Source organism: Leuresthes tenuis, unplaced genomic scaffold (assembly GCF_036924035.1).
Source record: "Leuresthes tenuis unplaced genomic scaffold, fLeuTen1.0.hap1 SCAF_22, whole genome shotgun sequence".
In the NCBI taxonomy this organism is placed as follows: Eukaryota; Metazoa; Chordata; class Actinopteri; order Atheriniformes; family Atherinopsidae; genus Leuresthes; species Leuresthes tenuis.
Window position 1 is genome coordinate 13,733,612 of NW_027325376.1, and position 21,143 is coordinate 13,754,754.

The 21,143-nt window shown below is 43.6% G+C and overlaps 1 protein-coding gene across 4 annotated transcripts; it reads left to right on the forward strand.

Annotated features, from left to right (window-relative positions):
* The first annotated feature begins 470 nt into the window (after positions 1 to 470).
* On the forward strand, positions 471 to 20,312 carry LOC140282212 (uncharacterized). Of its 4 annotated transcripts, XM_072376803.1 has the most exons (33): positions 471 to 540; positions 2,260 to 4,484; positions 5,418 to 5,479; positions 6,305 to 6,343; positions 6,443 to 6,670; positions 6,820 to 7,016; positions 7,594 to 7,742; positions 8,570 to 8,701; positions 8,832 to 8,930; positions 9,096 to 9,381; positions 9,536 to 9,643; positions 9,733 to 9,770; positions 10,037 to 10,180; positions 10,262 to 10,387; positions 10,541 to 10,579; positions 11,083 to 11,208; positions 11,299 to 11,419; positions 11,896 to 12,006; positions 12,105 to 12,139; positions 12,571 to 12,735; positions 13,514 to 13,648; positions 13,756 to 13,794; positions 13,876 to 14,016; positions 14,135 to 14,217; positions 14,337 to 14,360; positions 14,619 to 16,382; positions 16,413 to 17,490; positions 17,593 to 17,701; positions 18,205 to 18,321; positions 18,410 to 18,712; positions 19,108 to 19,215; positions 19,880 to 20,001; positions 20,084 to 20,312. In XM_072376803.1, exons 2-33 carry the CDS (start codon positions 2,670 to 2,672, stop codon positions 20,165 to 20,167), a joined length of 8,127 nt encoding a protein of 2,708 aa, XP_072232904.1. In that variant the 5' UTR covers positions 471 to 540; positions 2,260 to 2,669; the 3' UTR covers positions 20,168 to 20,312. The 4 variants fall into 4 exon arrangements, with proteins under 4 accessions (XP_072232904.1, XP_072232901.1, XP_072232903.1 ...); XM_072376800.1 differs by having other exon boundaries at positions 14,619 to 17,490; XM_072376802.1 differs by having other exon boundaries at positions 11,899 to 12,006; positions 14,619 to 17,490.
* The last annotated feature ends 831 nt before the right edge of the window (positions 20,313 to 21,143 follow it).

Sequence of the window (21,143 nt, forward strand, 5' to 3'; positions counted from 1 at the left end):
CATAATATCCTTTTAGATTAAACCTTAGAAATGAAAGATGGTCCACTTTCATTTTTCTTTTTTTTTCCCCACTTTTCCCACACAGAAGCAACCCAAAGTGCTTCACAGAGCAAAAGCAAAACCTAAAAAGGACAAGTAAAGCTAAATTTGATGGAAAACACTTTAAAATTTAAATGGTAAAACTGGAGAAGCCCCTAATCCTGCTCCATTTTACGGGCCTAAAGTGAGGTTATTTTGTCAAATATGTGAAGAGAGAAAAAATATTCCCTTTTACAAGCCATAGGGGAAAAACATAGAGCAGTTTAATAGATAAATATTCTAGAAAAAAAATCAGAAATCCCCGTTGTTAAAACAACAGTTGTTAAAACAGTCAGTACTTTTCAGACTAATTTGATTGAGGTGAGTTTTTGAGTACGTTTTTACCACATCACACCGGTAGGTGGCAGTAATGCTTGTTAGTGTTTGTTTGAGTACGAAGAAGACGGCTGTGGCAGTGTGAGCTAACGAAAACTGCAAGCTATAGTAAACACAATAGAAACGGTATGTGATAAAAACTTTCTTACAAAAACAAGTAGCGACGTTTTGACACACAGTCACGTTGTTGTTTCAGCCTGTCACCGTGTTATGCTGTTAACGTATAAACGGCCCGCAGGAGGCTAACGTTTTCGCTTGTTAGCAAGCTCTGATGAGTTGGATCAGTTCGGTTTTAAAAACCAGCCGTTGGCGTTTAGCCACATCTTCAATTTTTGCGCTGTTGTTTTGTGTTGAAATATGGGTTTAGCTTGCCACGAAGACCCTTATAATCGTTGTCAGGGGTGTGGAGTATGTATGTGACTCTTCGGTAAAACTTGCTCAAATGTGTTGATGTGGCGCAGTTGAAAAGAAGGGTCAAGGCACAGATGTGAGAAGGCAACGGGAATCCTCCTATTACACAATAAATATGTGGTTCGTTGGTGGAGTTTCTCTTAAAACTGTAATGCTGGTGGATTTGTGGTCTGTCCTAACTGCCTGTCCAGTGCTCAGAGATCTCCTCAAACCCCCTCCTCCCACAGAAAATGTGACATCAGACAGATTTACCTGTCTGCACACACCTGACTCCTCTCTTCGCATCTGAGTGAGCATAAAAGGTGAGGAGAGAGGAGTCAAGATAACTTCTTTTTTTTTTTAGCAGAGCCTTCACTTACTTGACGTACATCTGTATTATCGAACCATGCTTTTGTTGCATTAAACGTATGTATTTGTGACTGTCAGCATTGACTGCATTCATGACAATGTATTTTACTCTTAATTCATCCCACAATGTGGGATTAAAGTGCTACACCCCCTTCACGCTTCATGGATGCTGAAAAGACTTCCACAAAGGATATACTCGTGTATCGTTGATTATAGCCCCTCCGACCAGTCTCCTCTCCCCTGCAGGTGTATTAAACATCCCGCAGAGTATTTGGCTGGAAACAATTCAGGTGTCAACAGGCAGGAGAATGAAGGGGAGAGGAGACGAGTCCTCTTTAAAGCACACTTGGCGTTGATACACATCAGGACTCCCTAACACAGGAAAGTTTATCTCACGCAGTCTAGACTTCTGAAACGCTGCCGCGGCACAATTGATAATATTGTGGCGTCTTTCCCCCGGAGAGGAGATTTTTGGTTTTTGTTAGGTCTCATTTGATCCTCCATTGCAGTAAAGCTGCGTCCATCCCAACAGGCTTGTTTTGAATTGTCAAGGTTGTTGTACAAATCTAAAATGTGTGATTAATTAAAAACTAACAAAATATCACCCTTTTCCAGACTGCGGTTTAGGATCCTCTTGTGAAATGCCCCAATCCGGCAGGCTCTGCATCAGCTTCCCGGTTGATTCGCAAATTGAATTAGATTGACTCCGAACAGTATCTTAGTCCCTGTCCAGGCTGCTTTGTGTTTTGCTGTGCTATTCTTTTGTAATAATGCCTTCCTGTGACTCTTAAGTTCTTAATAAACTGTGTTTAGAGTTGTCTGAAGTTCATTCATGTCGCGACAGACTTCCAGTACCAGCATAATGCCAAGGGGTTTTTGTGCTTATCTGGCCAATTTGATTGAAGGTTTCGCAATGAAACGTGCACCATTGTGAGATGTTCAACTTTGTGCTTGTCAATTTCCTGGTCTCAACTGTTTCCAGGAAGTGAACTTTTGTTATTTCAATATCAAAATGTTCCCTGTGTACAGTTGTGGCCTTGTTTTTCACTCCTTTGATGTTTTACCTCCTCTGTTCTCTCTTGCTAGTGAAGACCTGGACGTGATAAGGGTGGAAATATTGTGTTGCTGACAGGAGGCATCGAAATCTTCCAGATCATGGATTTTCCCCTCTGGAGAGGCTGAAGCTCCATCCCACTCTAGACCCCCCCTTGTTTGTTTAACTTTTCAGCTTCTGATTGCTGTTGGATCATTTTCTCCTTTTTCTCATGGAGGGCTTCCTCCCTCAGGGAGCTCATCACTTATCTGAGGATATGCTGCTAATTTGCGATTGGCTCAACTGAAGGCCCAACTCGCACTGACGCAGTTACTCATTGTTGGCGTTGTTGGCGTCCAAACCCACCGCAGGACAACAAACTCCTGTACACTAACTTTGTACTTAGAACAATCTTCCCCTACTGCAGCACCATCAATCTCCCTAACCTTCAGAAGATTAAACCATGTCGCGTAATTTTTATAACCCCTTTGAGTCCGAGAATCGATATCCCACCCAGCGCCAATATGGGCTCTCTAGTGGACAGTCAGAAAGGGACCATTGGAGGATGCCGCATCACCTTGATCCTGCATCCAGGTTCAGCTCTTCTGGACGTCCCCCTGCAGCTCTTTCCAACTTTGGACGAACAGTCCCACCTATGCCAGTGAGCTCCAGGCCTGAACAGACTCGGGCTTTATTAGAGGGGAACATCCAGAGGTCAGTTGACTTTCACATTAGCACATCCAGAGAAAGGGTAAGGCATCAGCCTGTAGGTCAGGATTCTTACTTGAGCAGCACTCAAAGACATGAGTTTCCTTCTTCAAGCACAACACCCTATCCGGTGTCTTCAGCTTTTCAAAGAAAAACACACTCTGATCTTGACATTGCCGGTAGCTCCTTGAACTGTTTGCCATTCCGCAAAAACGTCACCAAAGATGATCCCTCCAAATTCCGTCCATCATCTGCTTCATCTAGTTATCTGAGCAGCAGTGACCATAGGCTTGCCTCCAGTGAAGGACAACTTGATAAGCAGTCTGTTTCAGGTTCAGGTGACTATGACGATCCTCTGCCAGACAAACATTCGCCCCCAAATGAGTCTCGTAGCTCTACGTTTACTCCAGAATTTGCTGTTCACATCCTGCAGAGCTTTGGACTTGGAAAGGAAGACTTGAACTATCTCCTGGCTTACCCTGACGATCAGATCACCTCTGAGAACCTGCCTTTCATTTTGAGGCAGATTCGCAAGGAGAAGGAGAAAAGATCTGCAACTACAAGTCAGTCCAAATCCGTCCCTGAATCCCAACCCACCCCAAGCTTTAGTGGAATGGGCAGGCCGAGTAGTTCCAGAGGGGTAGAGATGTACCAGGACGAAATGTCAACAACTACTGATAAACCAAGTAAAGTGATTGACTATGGACATACTGGCAAGTATCCTTTCATTGGGGATGAGATTGGAGGGACTAGTAGAGTTAACATTGGTGGGAGTGGAGGTATGTTGGGCACCCAAAGTACCATTAGCTTCAGTAGAGAACCCCTACAGAAAGGTGTACCAGAGGTAAAAAGCACTTCCTTGGTTTCTTCGCGTGAAAAGATGAGCGCCGTTACCAGTCTCAGCTCAACGAGAAGCACTGTGGCTTCTCCAGGCAGTGACCCAACTAAACAAGCGCAGACCCAACCAGCTCCCACTGTCAAAAGAACCTTCACTCCTTTCTCTATTGCAAAGAAAGAGGCAGACACAGGACGCCTCAAGTCAGAACCCTGCAAATACTTTACAGTGGAAGAGCCAGAGCCAGAATCCGAACCAGAGTGCGAGCCAGAGCCGAAAACCCAACCATCCAATACCAGCAGTAATCATGACAGTCACTCTAATGATCCAAGAAAAACTGAAAAACGTGGCCCAGAGGTTTCTGAGAACAAGAAAGAGCAGCAGAGTCAATGGAAGGAGACGCAGAAAGCGCAGGAGAAACCGAAGCAACACCAGCCGACGCTGCAACTACACCAACTTGTGCGGCCTCAATTTTTTCCTGCTTCGAGACCAGTTCCTCCACCCCCCTTCGTCCCCAGGTTTCTCCCTTTACCTACACCCTCACTTCTGCCTATCCCAGCCATGATGAACTACGCTCATATGACCCAGCCTCCTTTCGGCAGGCAGTTTCCAGCAAAGGGGCCTTTCTACCGCAGTCTGCCAACACAGGCCATGCTCAATGACTATGCTGCCACCACACCGGTGATGTTTCCACACGTCTGCACTCTGTGTAACATAGTTTGTGCGATCATGAGGGTAAGTGAACAACTGTATTGTGCTGTTTGTGATTGTTTAACTCTGGTAGCTCCTATGACAGTTGTGGAAAATGGAACCAGGTGCTTTGACAGCTGTGACGGAGAACTATTCAAAGTCATGCGCGGTGTATGCTTTGTTTTACTTTTGAAACAGCTGTTAAAGCAACTAAATACATTCCTGACAACTTTCTGTATTCGTATTCGGTCCTTTTTTTTAAACGAACAGTTTAGCTCACTTTTTGCATAATTGGCTGATTTCATGGGTCCACACCTTTTTTTTTTTTTTTTTTGAAGAGTGTTCCAAGTTGTTGTTTTTTTGTGTCCCAAAGAGGAATCTCAGTTTTTGCCGTCTGTCTTTGCTGATTTTCCTCCTTTTGGAACATCAAATTGTTCAGTTCACTTCTCAAAAACTGAGAGCTCCTCTTCCCTCTTCTTTCTGCCCTCACTCGACGTCCGATTGCCTCGGGTTGTGTTGTGTTTTGTCCTGACACCAAACTGCCCAGATGACCTGCGGGAAATGTCCGCACAGACCTCAGAAGATCCCAAGAAGATTTTATTCTTTTTTTTTTTTTAATTTCGTGACTCCTGTATTTAATTGTTTTATCATAAAATCATCAAGACTTGTTAGATTGAATTATTAAGGTACTGAATGATTAAATTCACTCGAAATTTCATCCACATCGAGGCATGTTGCTCCTTCTGGTGTGGCGAGCATGAACCATCACATGCTGACGCGTAGGCTGATGACTCTGTGCTTTTCATTTGATTGTGAAGGACACACTTTTAATGTCTTTGAGATTTTTAGGTTTGCTGTAAAGTTTAGTCGAACGTATCTGATGTCAAGCAATCACAAAAAAAAAATGGCGGCTGAGCTGTTAAAGCCAGCGACGGATACAGAATTTCGACTAAACCTTTGTCTTGCTCTTGCTACCAGGACTGGCTCGCCCACCAGAACACCAACCTTCACCTTGAAAACTGCAAACTCCTCCGGAAACGGTCAGTTTTAGTTGTATTAATACCTTTGAATGTAATCTTTTTAGTGCTCTCAAACTTGAGCCATTTTTAAGGTGGTGATGCTGCTTCTCTTCAGTGGTGTAACTTTTTCTGAGGGAGTGTATCGTTAGATTCTTGATCCACAGCCTGTGTCGGTCGACGGTAGAAATGCACCACTTAGTTTTTGTTGCACTGTTCATGAGGAGGAAGATTCACTCCCCTCTGTGGAGCTTCAGCTGGGTTTCTGTTGCCGTCTTTGATTTGCATTTCGAAGATGTGAATAAGAAAAGGTGAATGAGAATGTTAAAGTTTTAAATAACTCCACTGGTGAGCAGCTGGGGGGGGGTTACGGCAGCTCGCGGTGGTTTTTTCCTGTTTTGAAGAAGACTTGATTCAGAGGAGACAACCGTCTTCCATCTGAGCCGGCAACCAATCATGTGACTGAACAGCATCTTCCCAGATATGATTTAATGAAGAGAGGAGCCCTCGCTGAATTTGTGTTGAATTTCATCCCCAAGCTTTATTTCTGGTTTGGACAACTACTTCTAATGGATTCCAACTAATTCTAACATGATAAGGTTAATTACTGTCATCTTTCCTGAAATTCTGGCCTCTCAGAAAGCTACCTGCTAACTTTCTTTTGCTGTTTGGCCCAACTCTGCAGTGAAGAGGGACACTGTCCTAATTTAGTCTTGATCGGGTCTTTATTTCCACTTTTAAGACACTCAACAAAATAAACAGTGTTTTGATAACAGTTTACATCACAACCAGGTTACCCAAAATGCAGCTGTTTAAATGAGGAATGCTCTTGTTTTTTTTTCTCCACAGATATCCAGATTGGAGGGGTGAGGCACTACCTCTCCTGAGGTAAACTTCTTTGTTTTCACCACAGCAGCTGTGAGCAAGTACCTCCCTGACCTCTCTTTGTGGATTCACGCGGGATTTTCTCGTTCCCCGTTCTTTTAGTGTTCCAGCCTACAATGTCAAGAAGTTCCCCTCCACCTCTGCCGAGCCTTGGGAGTATGGTTACTACCACCCTAGATCGAAGAGCAGATGGGACGAATCCAGTAGCAGCTCCAGTTCCAGTTCTCGTTCCCGCTCCAACAGCCCACGGCGTCACCGTGGCTCCAAGAGCAGGAGAGATAAACGCCACAGCCGATCGCGGTCGAAGTACAGCTCCAAACGCTCCCGCAGGTATATGGGGAGAAAAACTGTGACAAAGTTCTAAAAATGTTCAGGTTGTTTGCATATGTTCCAGCTTTGGGCTTTTTTCTCGTCCGAGTTGAATGAGACATTTCACAATGAAATATTTGACTTCATAGATTCTTCAATCCTTGTCTTAGGTCACGGTCTCGTTCTTCGTCCTCGCGGCACGACCGCTCTTCATCCCCCACCGGTCGATCGCGTTCCAGGAGTCGCGAGAGACGATCGCCATCCAGAAAAAGTCAAGAGGGACAGTCGTCCTCGGAGAGATCAAGCCCTCAGAGGAAGAGGTTGAGCAGTGCTGAAAGACTGGCAAAGAAACTGCTGGAAAAATCAGGTGTGACAAACATTCACAAATCAGTTGCCCAGAGCTCAAATGTCATCAAACTCAAGCTTACGGTGCCTTCAAACCTATTTCTCATTTTTCTTAGTTTGTTGTGTTGTTTTTGGATGGCTTGTACCATTTTATCAGCATGTCATACCTACCACCAAAGCTGGATGTGCTCTGCTGGTAAACACAAGCTTTAAGTCAGAGCACAGCTTCTTAATCAGACCGAGGCCTCGTCTTGGACCAGGCCATTCCTCTTAAATCCCTCAAAGGTTGTTTAAGCAGTAGGTTTAAAGTCACCGTGAACATTCACTAACCTTTTCAGTTCCTGCTCTCTGGTAGAGTGAACCAGTAGTTATTTGTGGTTATCATCACTCCTCCAATTCTGACCTTTCCCCACTTGTGTTAGACAGACAAACTGTGGGGATGGTGCTCTCTGAGTCATCAGTTAACACCACGTCTTGTTTGCCTCGATGGATTTGTCTGTTTTCAGACGTTTGCTGCAGTCCTGAAATATTCCAGACAGAGAACTTTGGCATCGTATGTGCTTATTGTTTGCACTGAATATCCGTCTTTTTCCTTTTAGAAATCCATTCTCTGTCAGGGCAGACTGACTTGGAGGCCGTGGTTAAAAATCTGACTCCCGTCTTAATGGCTGAACTCGCCAAGATGAAGGACGCGTCCTCCTCCTCCTCCTCCTCATCTAAGGCGATGCCTGATATTCCGGAGAGCGGGGCAAGTTATTCAGCACACTGACACATAAACACGCTCAGCCAAACCAAACAAGACGCCAGGTGCTTGGCTGAAATGGGGGGGTAAACCGTGACAAACACACTCAGAACATCTCACACACCGCAGGGCGTTTTAAGCAAAGCAGCCATAGAGCTGCGTGCGATAACCGTTAAACTTTTTCTTTGGTGTGGAAGGGGTCATCTCATGCAACACCAATAATGTCATTTCCATGCCCAAATGCCCCTTGTTGTTTGCATATGTGGTTACAACCCTTTTTAGTGTCTGCGGCTGGTCACTTTGTAGGGTTTTCAAAAGGGTGAATTGGACATCTTAACCTCAGATGAACTGTCTTCACCTTTAACCACAGACAAGATTCAATAGACTCAGTCGCTTGAATTGTTAGATTGTTAGAAAAATTCTCTCAAAATTAGGCTCAGAGTCGCTGGATACAATTAACACAAAACATTTAAGAAAGAGACAAGTCCGCACAACCTATCAGGAAGCTGGCTCAGAGTTGTCTGGTAACAAAATGGTGCTCTTGCTATTTATATTGTTTATGCTTGCTGGCCACACAATGTTATGGGAAAGGGACATTCAATGTTATGGGAAAAGGCATTACTAGCCATTTAATGTTATGGGAAGACGAGTTCAGACAGTCATAACACTTTTGCTTGCTACATAGTATTATGAGAACCAAAAGACCAAAAGACAGGAGGAGGCCTCCCCACATCACAGAAACTCTTATTCTTGCAGCTTTTCTCATAATATAACTATATAATTTTACACTGATGATCACGTTTCTAAGTTAAATCTCTCTTTTTGCTTGGCAGGATGAATCCCTACCTCCCACCGTGGTGAAGCTCAAAGGGGTTTGCAGGACTCTCGGTCACAATGACGTGCTCGCTGCCGTGGAGACCTTTGGAAAAACAAAGTCAGTCGTATTGTACAGGTCTACAGAGGAGGTGCGTGTAATCAAAGAGTCAACACGTTTTAAATGTTTCCTGCTTAGGTTAGGAGTGCAACGAGGACACGGTCCTTGTGTTTTGAGTCACCCAAAGTGATGTATGTTTCACGTTTTTCCCGCACATGCAGGCAAACGTGTGTTTCGAGAACGAGGAAGACGCTGAGAAACTGAGGAACGCAACGAGTCTCTGCATGGAAGGAGTCACAGTGACAGTGATCACAAAAAGGGTATCGCACCTCTTCTTTCTTTCTTTCTTTTGGCCAAGTCCACATATAAATGCCTGTTGTTCTTATCTATTCTCCTAATTTGCTATCAAGAACATAGTAGAAGCAGAAATAGCTGTGAGATAAACAGCTACAAACTGCCCTGAACGGATTCAAATTTGTTTTCAGGCCACCTCTGAAAAGGTGGAAACGCCTTCATCTTCAACCACAGCAGGCGTGACCACTGGTAAGCCAACTGAGGGCGGGGAAACTGTCTCTGAGGCACCAGAAGCATCCTCAGCCGCGGTTGCGGTTGAAAGTTCTGCGGAGGGTAAAGCGGGAAAACCGGCAGCTCCAAAGGCCTCGTCAACCGGCACACCTGAGACCTCAACAGATAAGTCGCCATCTAAATGTCCAACTGGTCCAGTGCAGGTCCAGCAAAAGCAACAGCAGGCTGCCGAAGACACTGAAGAAGGTAAATGTGACACTTGTTATGATGCAAGCTTTATTTAATTTGAACCTCATTACTGCTTAAAGCAGCTAAAGCAGCAGAATGTCTGTTTTTCCTGATACTGTGTCAGACAGGTGGATGTTAAAGATATGATTTTGTGTTCTTTGTTCCTCAACAGACGGTGCGGGCTACACCTGGTCGTCCACATCCAAGTATTTTGAAGATCCTGTCACTTCCCTGACTGTTGGGGAGATGGTTGAAAAATACTTCCAAGTAGAAAGTATAAGTAAGAAAACCAAGAAAAGCTGCCGGTTATCATCCATCTCATGTATCTGTCTTTCACTCATTTCACTTTTCTTTGATGCTCCTTCGCAGGGTGCTTCAAGAAGAAGAAGAAATGCTTAACAGCAGATGTAAGTTCCTTCTAAGCCCTTTTAACCTGCTGCACATTTCCCTTTTTCATTAAAAGTTCAATATGTTCTGAAACAAACGGAAACGTTCAGCTCTGCCAGGCCGCATTTAGTTTTCTTGTCTCAGGTAACAAAATCCCTCCCTCCGAAGGCATCATCTGACCACAAGTTACTCAGTGAAAATGTATCAGCCGCCAAATTACATTAGGTGGAGTTTCTTTTAAATTAAGATTCCAAACATACTTGAATTAGTGCTTCTCTTTTTCCAGTTTCACTTGCAGTTGTTTTTAATAACCAACCTTCCGGAGTTTAAGGATGGCACCTACAAGGAAGTTGAGGTTGCAGATTTGCTCCGCCCATACGGATTCCAATATGCAAGCGACACCATCTATATTATGCCTGAGAAATGTCTGGTAGGCACAAGATTATAGGTCTATTTCCCGTTTGTTTAGTAATACCATGTTAAGTAACGTTTTTTTCTATTTTCCTATCAGGGCCTTGCCATCATGCCAACCATAGAGGCCCTGCAATACCTTGTGTCGGAGACATGGGAGGGCATTGATTTCAAGGGATCTTCACTGTGCATGCAGCCTGTGAACAATAACTTTTCCATGTCAACGGTAAGCATGATTAGATTAGATTAGATTAGAAGTATACTACTCTTGATTATTCTGAAACATTTGTTTCCTCCATCTGTACGGATTGTACAAATGACGGTGTGGATCAACTGATTGAACTCTTGACTTAAACACTGCCTGCTGTGTCTGTTTCAGTTCGGGTTCTATATATCTCTGATGAAACTGATGCATTTTGTAAGTATCACGCAAACACACAAACTTTACCTCTTTGTTAGTCTTTAAAGTCCCAGCAATGAATGAAGATTAGAAGTCGCAGCAGCTTTTAGAGCCACATGTACTCTCTTTACATTCCATTAATTTAGCAGATGCTTTCATCCAGCAACTTATAAGTGAGGAACACAATTTTTTGGGTAATTTGGGGATTTGGTACTTTGCCCAGGGACACTTCCATACAGGAGCTGGGAAAGCTGGGCATCAAACCAGCAACCTTTTGACCTTTTCTATCACGTTTAATGTGTTTTCACGTAGCCTTCTGAACGTTCTTTGCTGACTTTAAAACACTGAACTAATGGGTTCATACAGAAACATTCAGATGTTCGATTTTTGTGAAAACATTCAGATTTTTCTGTATAATCTGATAACAAATCGAAAAATCCCCATAACCAGCAAGGAAATGCCTTGTTGTTGTTTGTGTGCCTCCGGTCGCTTTTGATCTGCACCTGCTGGTCTCGAAATAGGACGTTAGCGATGATGGAACGAGAACGGTCTACATCCACAATATCTCGCCAGAAGAGACTCGGGAGCTCAGGGAAGCTTTGAGAAAAACTGCTTCTGTAAGAAACTTCCTGCCTCTGCTCAACAAGGTACAAATACACACACACACACACACACGCAAGTACACGTGCTGATGTGGGTTCTTTTAGCCTTATCCATCCTGTGTCCGTTTGTTCCAGGTATATATCGAGTTCCTATCTGTCCGTGATGCTGATCTGCTTGGACTTGCATACAGATATAAAAGAGAAAATACACACAGAGTGTACAGGATGAAAATCCCAGAACCCCATAACAGACCTTGTAAGTATTTGGTTGGCTCCTGTTTCCTTCTCTTTAGACTTTAGAAATAGCTGAAATGGCAATTAAACCTTCAAGTGTTTGTTGTTGTTTTTTTCTGGTTGCGTCGTTAGACAGCAGACCAAGTTTGACATATTTAAATGCGGCTCTTTTAGACTACTTTTTAACCATGTAACACATTAGGCTCTTTTCTTATTTGTTGCTCTGCGCTACCCGTTTACATCTGACAAAATCACCATCCACACAAGTCAAAAATAACAGTGCTGTTCTCTCAGCTTATTACTTACTTACAGAGGAAGCTTGCCTACTGAGCCACGCCCCTTTTTGTCTGCTTATCAGTTTGACACTGAAAAAAACATAAAGCACACTCTTGTATTTAAAGTCTTTAAGAATCAAGATATCATGTATATTTTAGTTTAATGGCTGGTAAACGGCACGACCATCAAACCAAACTGAGACGTCATTATTCCTCTCGACAGCAGCCTGCCGATTAGCAAAAGCTCCACAGGGCTGCACTCCACCATTTTGGATCCCAATGACAGCCAGTCCTTTTGTGTTCCCGACCGTCTCTCCTTTGTACCTCAACCCACGTAAGAGAAACAAATGGAAGCTCAGTTTAACTGCCAAATATTACACGTTGACTGTAAGTGACTGTGACCAAATAACCTTTTCATTTTTTGACTCCCAGTTTATAAGACAGTCTATAAAAAGGAGGACATTTTGGTAAGCATTTTTCAATCCACCCCGTTGTCATTTAGTTTTAATGTTAATGTTTTAATAGCTGGTTTGAATGGTCTAAACGAGTAGAACGATTCAGCAGCCCCATCTCTGTCCAACTGACTGTCTGAAAGCCATTTATATTCATTTCCTCTCACCTCCATTGTCCTCTTTGTTTAGAAGCAATGCTAAGATTGTATTCTCATCAGGTTGTAAATGTCTCCAATAGCCAATAGAAATTTTAAATGCATGCAAAAATGAAGCTTGGGTTTGAAGCGGCTAGATTTTGTCTCCTTTTATCTTCTGTTGTCATATTTCACTGTAAAGTGAAACGATGGAACGCGGAGAAACAGCATTTACCAACATGCAGAAGCTTCCATTGCTCCGCTCTTTTGCTCTTTAACTTAGCGTTTGTCTTTGAACCTCATTTCCCATAGAAATTTCGTCCTAAACATGGTAAGGTCGACACCATCATGTTGACCGGTTTGCCAGAAGGCGACTACACGCACACGGACGTGGCTAAGCTGGTGTGGCAGTATTTTCCTCTAAAGAATCTCCGCAGTCTGTACTACAACGTGATCGTCTTACCACTGCAGAGGAGGGTAAGAAGCAGACGCTGCTGCTGTGAAAATGAGGGACACGTGCTGCCTTGAGTGTATCCCTCAGTGAGAACTAGTAAGGAAGGTTCAGATTGGTACCAGCTTGATTCCACCTCACCTTCCATTTGTAACCACAAGAAATAAGGCAAGGCTCTCCTTAGTGTCAGGGTTTGGTCTGTTTGTTGTTAGTTGCTGTAGAAAAATGTGCAAATGGCCGCCTTCTTTCATGGTGTCAGCCACATTGAACTGACATAAGGTAACAAAAACAAAAACTCTCAGCGTCTCAGGAGAAATGAGGAACATGACCTAAAGACCTTTTGAGAAGGTAAACCTTCGGCTTGAGGCCTATCAATATTCAATCAAGCAGAATAGTGTGTGTGTGTCGAAAAAATGTCGATGTGAGCGCAGAGATATGTGGTGACAGGGCATAAGGTTTCCTAAATCTAACCAAGTAGTATAGATCCCTGAACTTAACCAAACTGTGAGAGGTAAAAAGATATGATAAGAAAAAGGGTCTCAAAATAGCAAAGTCTAGAAACAATGAGAGCAAGTTGAATTCTGGATGGACCCGGGAGTTGAACCCTGGTCCTCTGAGTGAAAGTTCCATCTTACCGTCAATCAAAAAGTGCTGCATCACTGTAAATGTGGGTTTATATATACTGCAGACTTCTGGGAATTTAATTGCGATTGAGGGTGTCATCGTATGAGTCTGTTTTTCTGTTTGAGTGCATCCCCCCCCCTTCCTTTTAATACAATTTTCCTATCTTCCCTTTACCTCCAGGCTTTTGTATATTTCCACGACTGGCTTTCGTGCCACAATTTTGTCATCAGTCACACCAGACATCCGGTTTGTCTCCAAGGCAGCCCTCTCCACGTCCACCTTGTCTTAGAGAACATGGATCTCGGAGCCGACGAGGTATGGAAACTGGGAAAATTCTTAAATGTTGAATTGGGCAATTAAACACTTTTATTGCAATCATTTGGAATCATCTGTGACGATCCATGTTTTGTGACCTTTTCCAGGAGAACATGTACAGAAACCTGATGAAATGGAGCGATTCTGTAAGTTATCACTTGTTTAAATCAGCTTTTGTCACTTTTGGATTGGCTGATCCTTCACACCAGCTCTTGGTCGTTTCTCAGGATATTCCAAACACGGAGTCTCTGGAGAATCGGATGTTGTCTGTCGAGATCTCTGAGACTTCTGTGGACCTCATCATGATTGTCATGGACGTTGTGGCGTCCATTGCTTCTTTTGCCAACTACTTGCCGCTCGCCAACAGGGTACGATAAAACCTTTGTACAGTCGAGCGTCACTTTCTGCCGGGTTCAGGTCTGATGTGTTTTAGAACTTGAGAAAGATCGGTCTATTGACCTCCGTTGACCTGTGTTTCTTTGCCAGATCTACATTGAGATGTCCTCATCCAGTGATGTAACGCAGGTGTTGGAGAACATTTACTCAATGGACTGCCCCTCTCCACACTGGTAGGTTTGCCAGTAAATTAGGTGAAAGGCATTGGAAAACTGAGTAGATGATTGCTACAACATTTTAAGAAACTTTATGAAATTTTCATCTGACCAACTCCTTTTTATCACCCTCACAGGAATAAAGTTATCCGCTTTGAACAGTGAGTATTTACATTTTGTAATTGTTTCTTGTCAGGTTAGGAGGGGCGAAATCATAGAAAATGTTGATGTTACTTAGACACTTGCCACTTACCCAACAACCCAAAGAATCTGTTGTTAACATCTTGTAGAAATGGAAAGAGCCAATTGGACATTAATTGCACTGCTGGCTCAGGAGCGCTGGTTTTGTACAATGTTACTTTTACTTGTAATTTACAGTTTTAACTGGCATCTAATCAGGTTTCTGCTTTTCATTTCAGTTTGAACAGCCTCCAACATCGTCTAGAAAGCTCTGGTCATAGGCCGGTTGACATTAAACCTGACCCTGTAGTCATCAAGGCTAATCCTCAAAAACGGATGTCCAAAAAAGAAAGAAAGAGGGAAAGAAGAAATCTCCAGCTGCAAACCTTTACCCCTGCTTTTGCTAAACCAGCTGCCTTTCCGAGATACACAGCAGGGCCCAGTAAACGTTTTAATGTAGGGAAGAAGAATCGTGGGAAACAAATACCCGAGACGACTGAGGACGACGCCACCTTATTTCGTCGCGTGACCCGTTCTTTAACAGCAGCTGCTCGTATGTTAGAGACTCATCCGCCTGAAGGAGAGGAAGCTAAACCCCCAGAGAGTTCAACATCTGACCACAAAGAGTCAGCAGAGAGTATTCCTGCAGAAAGTGTTGAGCCAAAAGATTCATCAGGGATGGACCCCAAGGCACCAGCACAGGAGCTAGAGTTTACAAACCAAAGCCAGAGTCTGGAAACAGATTTCAAGGATGCCTCACTCCAAGAGGAGAAGAAAAACACGGACAAAGAAAAGGATGATGATGGCAAACAGACCGAAGAGAAAGGAGATGATGGTAAAAATGACGAAATTCAAGATGCTTTCGATGACCAAACTGATGAACAGATGGATGAAGACGGGAGCCGTAAAGACGAAGCCTGCCCAGAGAAGTGCAGTGGAATGGATGCCGGCGTTACTATAGAAAAAGCATCTGGAGGCAAGGAGGACAGTCATCAGGTCAACGACGAAAGGTCCAAAGCAGTGCGGATGTTTGAAGAAGACGGGACTCAAGTGAGCAACAGTTCAAATAAATCAGCAACTGAAGATACAGCTGAGACAGATCTGATTTTAGAGACAGAGAGCAAGCAAATGGAAGGGAAGGGAAAACAAAAAGAAGATGAAATGCTTTCAGAAGTTAGCGAAGCCGCTAAAGATGCTGACCAAATCAGAGTGTCAGAACAGAGTGTTGAGGATGAAAGCAAAGCCACCTCAGAGGAGTGCAGTGAAATGGAGGTGGATACATCTCTCCAAGTGCTTGACCGTGTTTCTGATCAACAAGCAGCTACAGTTCAGGAGGACAGTCATCGTGTCGAAGGGGGGTTTACATTAAAGGCTGAGGGAGGCTTGACTCAAGATGTCAACAATTCAGAAAAATCAATTGTCGAAGATGCAACTGATAAACATCAAGTGTTAGATACAAATTTCACTCAAACTCAATGCACCAGGGAAGATGGAGGGAGGGTAAAACAAAATGAAGAAGAAATGCTTTCAGGGGAATTCTGCAAAACCTCCAAAGATGCCGACCAAAACCAGCCTTTTGAAGACGACAAAGACAGCTCAAAAGCTTTCACTGAACAAGAGGCCTTTGAGACAGTGGATTCGGTTGATGATCAGACTGTTGCAGAAGGTGACAGTCGGAAACCTGAAACTCCCGGTGGTCAGATCTCTGAAGGAAACATTGAACCCACGGTGGAGGATTCTGTGGAGGATCAGCCAACAGAGTCAGAGGCTGACGGCAAGGAAGACAAAACAAAGAAAGACAATGTGACGGCTGAAAGAGACGAGAGACCAAACAGGAGAGGCGGTCTGAGGACCAGAACATGTAAAAGTGAAGAGAAGGAGAAATCTCCAAAGAAACCAGACAGGACAGCTGAAAAAAATAAGACTCCAACAAAGGACAGCACAACAGGAAAAGACAAACAGGTTGTCGAGGACACTGAGGAGATGGTCTATGAGGTGGTGGACTCTGTTGAAGATGAATCTGTTCAAGAGACCTCAACCACAGAAAAGGCCGGTAGAAGAAGATCTACCAGAGGAAACAAAGACCATAAAACACCAACAACGATTCACAAGGAGGTGCCTGAAGGACCTGCCGGAGAAGAGGAAACTGAGTTCAAAATTTTAGACTCTGTGGAGGACGAAGCTGCCTCTGACGAACCGGCAGTCACAACAAGATCTACCAGAGCCAGAAGAGAAAAGGCAAAGAAAGATGCTGAGAATGAGAACTCACATAAAGAGAAGACCCCGACAGGAAGGAGGAGCAAATCTGCCAGAGATTCAGGGGATCGAAACAAAGAGAAAGCTGCAGAGACGGAAGCCAAAACTCCTCCTGAAGAAAACCCGCAAACAAAGAAAAGTGAATCAGTTGTAGGAGACGCAGCTGAGGAGGAGGCCACTTATGAGATATTAGATGCTGTGGAGGAAGACGCTGCTGGGGAGGATCGTCCCGCAGCACCAGAAAAACCAAGGCGGGGAAGACCAAAGAAAGACGTTAAAACAGCGAGGAAACAGCCTGCTGCTGTGAAGAAGGACGACTCGTCCAGCAGAAGGGCCGATGAAGAAGAAGCAGAATATCAAATTCTGGACTCTGTTGAAGATGAGCCAGTTGATGATGGGGCTCCAATAGACCAGAGGAAGAATGTGAGCCAGTTATCCATCTCTAAAGATGATGACAAAACAAAGGGAGCAAGTTCACTCATAAATGAGGAGGAAGAGCCTCTGGAAGATGATCAGGTTCAGGAGGAGCTGATGGCCACACAAGTCTCCAGCACAAAGAGGGAAGAAAGAGGTGAAGCAGTACTTGAAATTACAACAAAAGACGAGGCTGCGGCTAAAGAAGAAGACTCCACAGCTGTGGAAGTGTCCAAGAAAGAAGTCGAGGAGGAGAAGAGTGGACTTCAGTTAGCTGATGATGTAGAGAAGGTTGGTGCTGACCCATCTGCTGCAGAAGGCTCTGGTACCGGGGAGGAGGACAGGGCACCAAAAACAGATGTTAAGAAAGAGGACAGTCCAGCAACTGGATCCAGATGTGACGATAAGAAAGAGAAGAAACCCGACACCTTAAAGCCTGAGGTGAGGTTAAGAGTCAAACACATCTGAGTTATGATTTTATCTATGACATTTCTGCTTGAATATCAGACTCTGGTGATACACGTGTCGCATGTCTGTATTTAGGTTACAGTTGAAGTAAATGAAGCTGGCAGTGCGGAAGAAGACGGAGCGGATGAAGAGGAAGCTGAAACAAACTCATTTTCTGCCAAGCGCAAACACGATGACGGCACAGGTCTGTGTTGATTGAATGAATGAAGTCCAGTCTGTCGGACGTATCTTTCCTGTGTCATTTTGACCAGGATAACGTGATCATTTTGTTTTGACCACCATGTGGAAGTGAAGGATTCAGGAAAAAGCATGTGCGGTGTAAAACTACTAACACTATCTGCTATTTAAATGCGTTTGTTTTCACATTTTAAATCTTAAAGTGTGAGGCAAAGGCTCATGGGTATTGTAGTATGAACGGTCATATTGAAGTCAGACTTCTTTGTTGCTCTATTCCATAATCTTTTGATTATAAATGTATTATTACACAGTCACAGAGGACTTGCCACATCTGGTTCAATCATCTGGTTACGTTGTTTCGTGCAGTTTCCCTGCCCACTGATTCTCAGAAGGTTCCACTTGTATTATGAAGGTTCTACTCTGAAGTAGGAGCTACATGTTTTTTTTTTGTTTGTTAGCTCCTAAACATGTAAAACTGTGTTTGAAACTGTCTTTGATTTGCTGTTTTAGAGGAGAACGTGAAGGTTGAGATGGTAGATGAGATGGGAACGGCTGAAGAGGAGGAAAATGAAGTGACATCAACCAGGAAAAGGGGCCAGCCCAGGAAGAGAACCAGAAAGACCCCTGGTAACACAAATGTCTCTATATACTGGTCCACTGTCATCTCAGCACACAAGGCAAACATGAAATCCACTTATTGTGTCTCCTCTTGCAGTAAGAAAATCTGCTAGAGGGAAAACGGTGAGGACAGAGGACGATAAAGACGAAGAAGAAAATGAGTCGCTGCCTCCTGTTTCAGTCAACTCCTGCTCTAAAGCGGGCAAAGACACGTCTGCTCTGTCAAGTGACGTACAGCCGCAGATTCAGAAGACAGAGGAGGAAGCAGCGAAGCAGTCTGACATCAATGCTGCCTTCACTGGACAGCAGCCAGAGTCTGAGTGTGCTGATAACCACACACCACCAGAGGGGTGTGTGGGGGAGGAAGAGAAGGAAGGACACAACAGAGCTGACCTTAAAGGTACAACAAGCTGCTGAACACACAATTCACTCTAAGCTGTTTTCAGACCAACTAAATACATCATTCTCTCTGACAAAGATAACATTTTGATGCTGTGGGTCTGCAAACAGTGATTATATATTTTCATTTGATTTAGTATTTCATTTGGATCATTTCTATTCTTAAATTTCTTTACATTTACATTAATAACTTTATTAATAACTATCTCTTGAAAGAGAGATTGATCAGATTTATTACACATTATTTTGTTATTGAGGAGTCAGTGTCTCAAAGCTGTCGGATAACAAAGAAATATAGTCGTTACATTGAAGATGTTCATCTTCTTTTCTTCTTTTTTTTCTACTGCTGGAGCTTGAATTGATTGATTGCATTGATTTGTCTTTCTTCTACTTCAGCCATTAGTAAACAGAGGAGTGAGCTTGTTGGACCTGAGGCAAAACGGTCTCGTTCGCATTCTCCCGGTGTTGCCGAACTGCCGCAGTTTGACCCTGATCGCCCCCTCGGTGAGAAACACACACACACACCCCGTAGATTTAAACCTTCACAAGAGAATTTGACCGTTTTTTACGGGATGTAACACCAAAGAAAAAAACACCTCCACAAGCTGCAGGCAGCATATGTTGATATACTACAATATGTGTGATGAACAAACATGCTCCCAACAAGACAAAACTTTAATTCATCAGTAAAATCCCACTGTTCTGCCCATTTTGGTGGAGAAAAAAAGTCAACTTGGATCAGATAGAGAGCATCCCACAAATATAACAGATTCATATACGTGTAAAAGGTTACATGCATTACAATATTTCAGCATTTCATTCGGTTTACCAGAGTGTCTTCAAGGGTGTTATTTTTTATTTGTTTATAAGTTTCAGGCAGCTTTCAGGGAGAAGAGAGGAACATCCTGATCTCTGATAAGCACCTCTCATGAGCTGCTTGAAAACTGTTGTGAAGGCCACACATGTATCCTCAAGTAACCTTCATCTGTGTTTAGCTGAAAAGAAGGAAATCTAACAGTCAGAATCAGACTTAAGCTGATGATTTAGGACTGAATTAGATGTATTCAAGTTCGATTCATGGCTCCGTCTCGTCACAGCAGATTTGTTTTTCTCCCCCGATTCAGATGCTTTGTTGCTACTTTTTCACGTTCTTTCTTCCTCTCTGCAGGTCAGGAGTTTACAGTTCGTAAATGGGCGTCCTTCTGTAATCTTTGCTCGGTTTTCTACGATGACGAGAGCTCCGGCAAAGACCCGCACTGCTCCAGCGAGACACACTACGACAATCTGCAGGTAAACGCACACCGGATTCAACAGCATCAAAATCCAGCGTTGGCACCCTCATCGTTTGTCTCTTTTCTGTTTCTTTTTTCAGAAACATTACCAGAAAGGCCAACAGGAATCCTCAAAAGCGTCGTCACAACCTCCTCAGGGCTCCGCCTCTGATTGTGCAACTTAAGCTGCTGATTGGTCATTAAAATGTTAAAGATAGATGAGAGAACTGTCTGTTTTGAACCACTGAGTTGGTGTTAGATAAATAATCAAATGACTAAACGCGAACAGCCCTTGAATTTCACATGTGAAATAAAGTCATGTTTTCATCATTCAACTGAAGTCTAGTTGGTATAAACTAAGCCATCGCCTCCGCCTTCTCTTTTTACAGGACATGTGACCTGTTTTATTTAAACAGGTGTTCAGGAGCTGCATCGATATTCCAAAGTGATGGTTTTATGTGGGCCGGATGCAGCCCACTGCTCTGAGCTGGTCTGAGCAGCAAGTTTGGAACAAGGCCCAAAGAAAACGTAGATTTCCATCTGGCGGAGTTTAACGCTGTCAGGCTTGCTCTAAATCAACACCCAGATATCTAAGTATGTTTGGCGTGATTGTAGTACACGTCACATGCAGTTAAGGTAAGATAGAACTTCATTCAGCCCGCAGCAGGGACATTTCTCTGTCACAGCAGCAGCAGGATACAAGATGGCGGGTGACCCAAAGAAAGATCACACATCAATTTCTTATAACATATCTGAAAAAAATAGAATAACGTAAGATAAATAACACATTTAGAACAGAATGGCAATATAGGCTATATTATAAAATGAATTAAGGTAGGGAATAACGTACATATTTCACATTTTAAGTCCTAGTAATGAACGTATCACACATTTGTATTGAAGAGAAAAGTCGTGTTATGCCAGCAGCGGTTATTGAAGACCCTGATGGGATGGAAGATCTACAGAAGCGTTCACTCCTGCACTGTGGAAGCAGCAGTCTGTTGCTGTAAGAGCTGCTCAAAGCCCCCACAGTGTGGTGGGAGGGGTCGTCCGCGATAGATCCTCCTCTCACCCGCCTACTCAATGGAGTCCATCACAGAGCTGTGGCCCGTCTTATCAGTGCTTGTGATCCAGTCCAGTTTTGAAGCCTCCCATACTGCA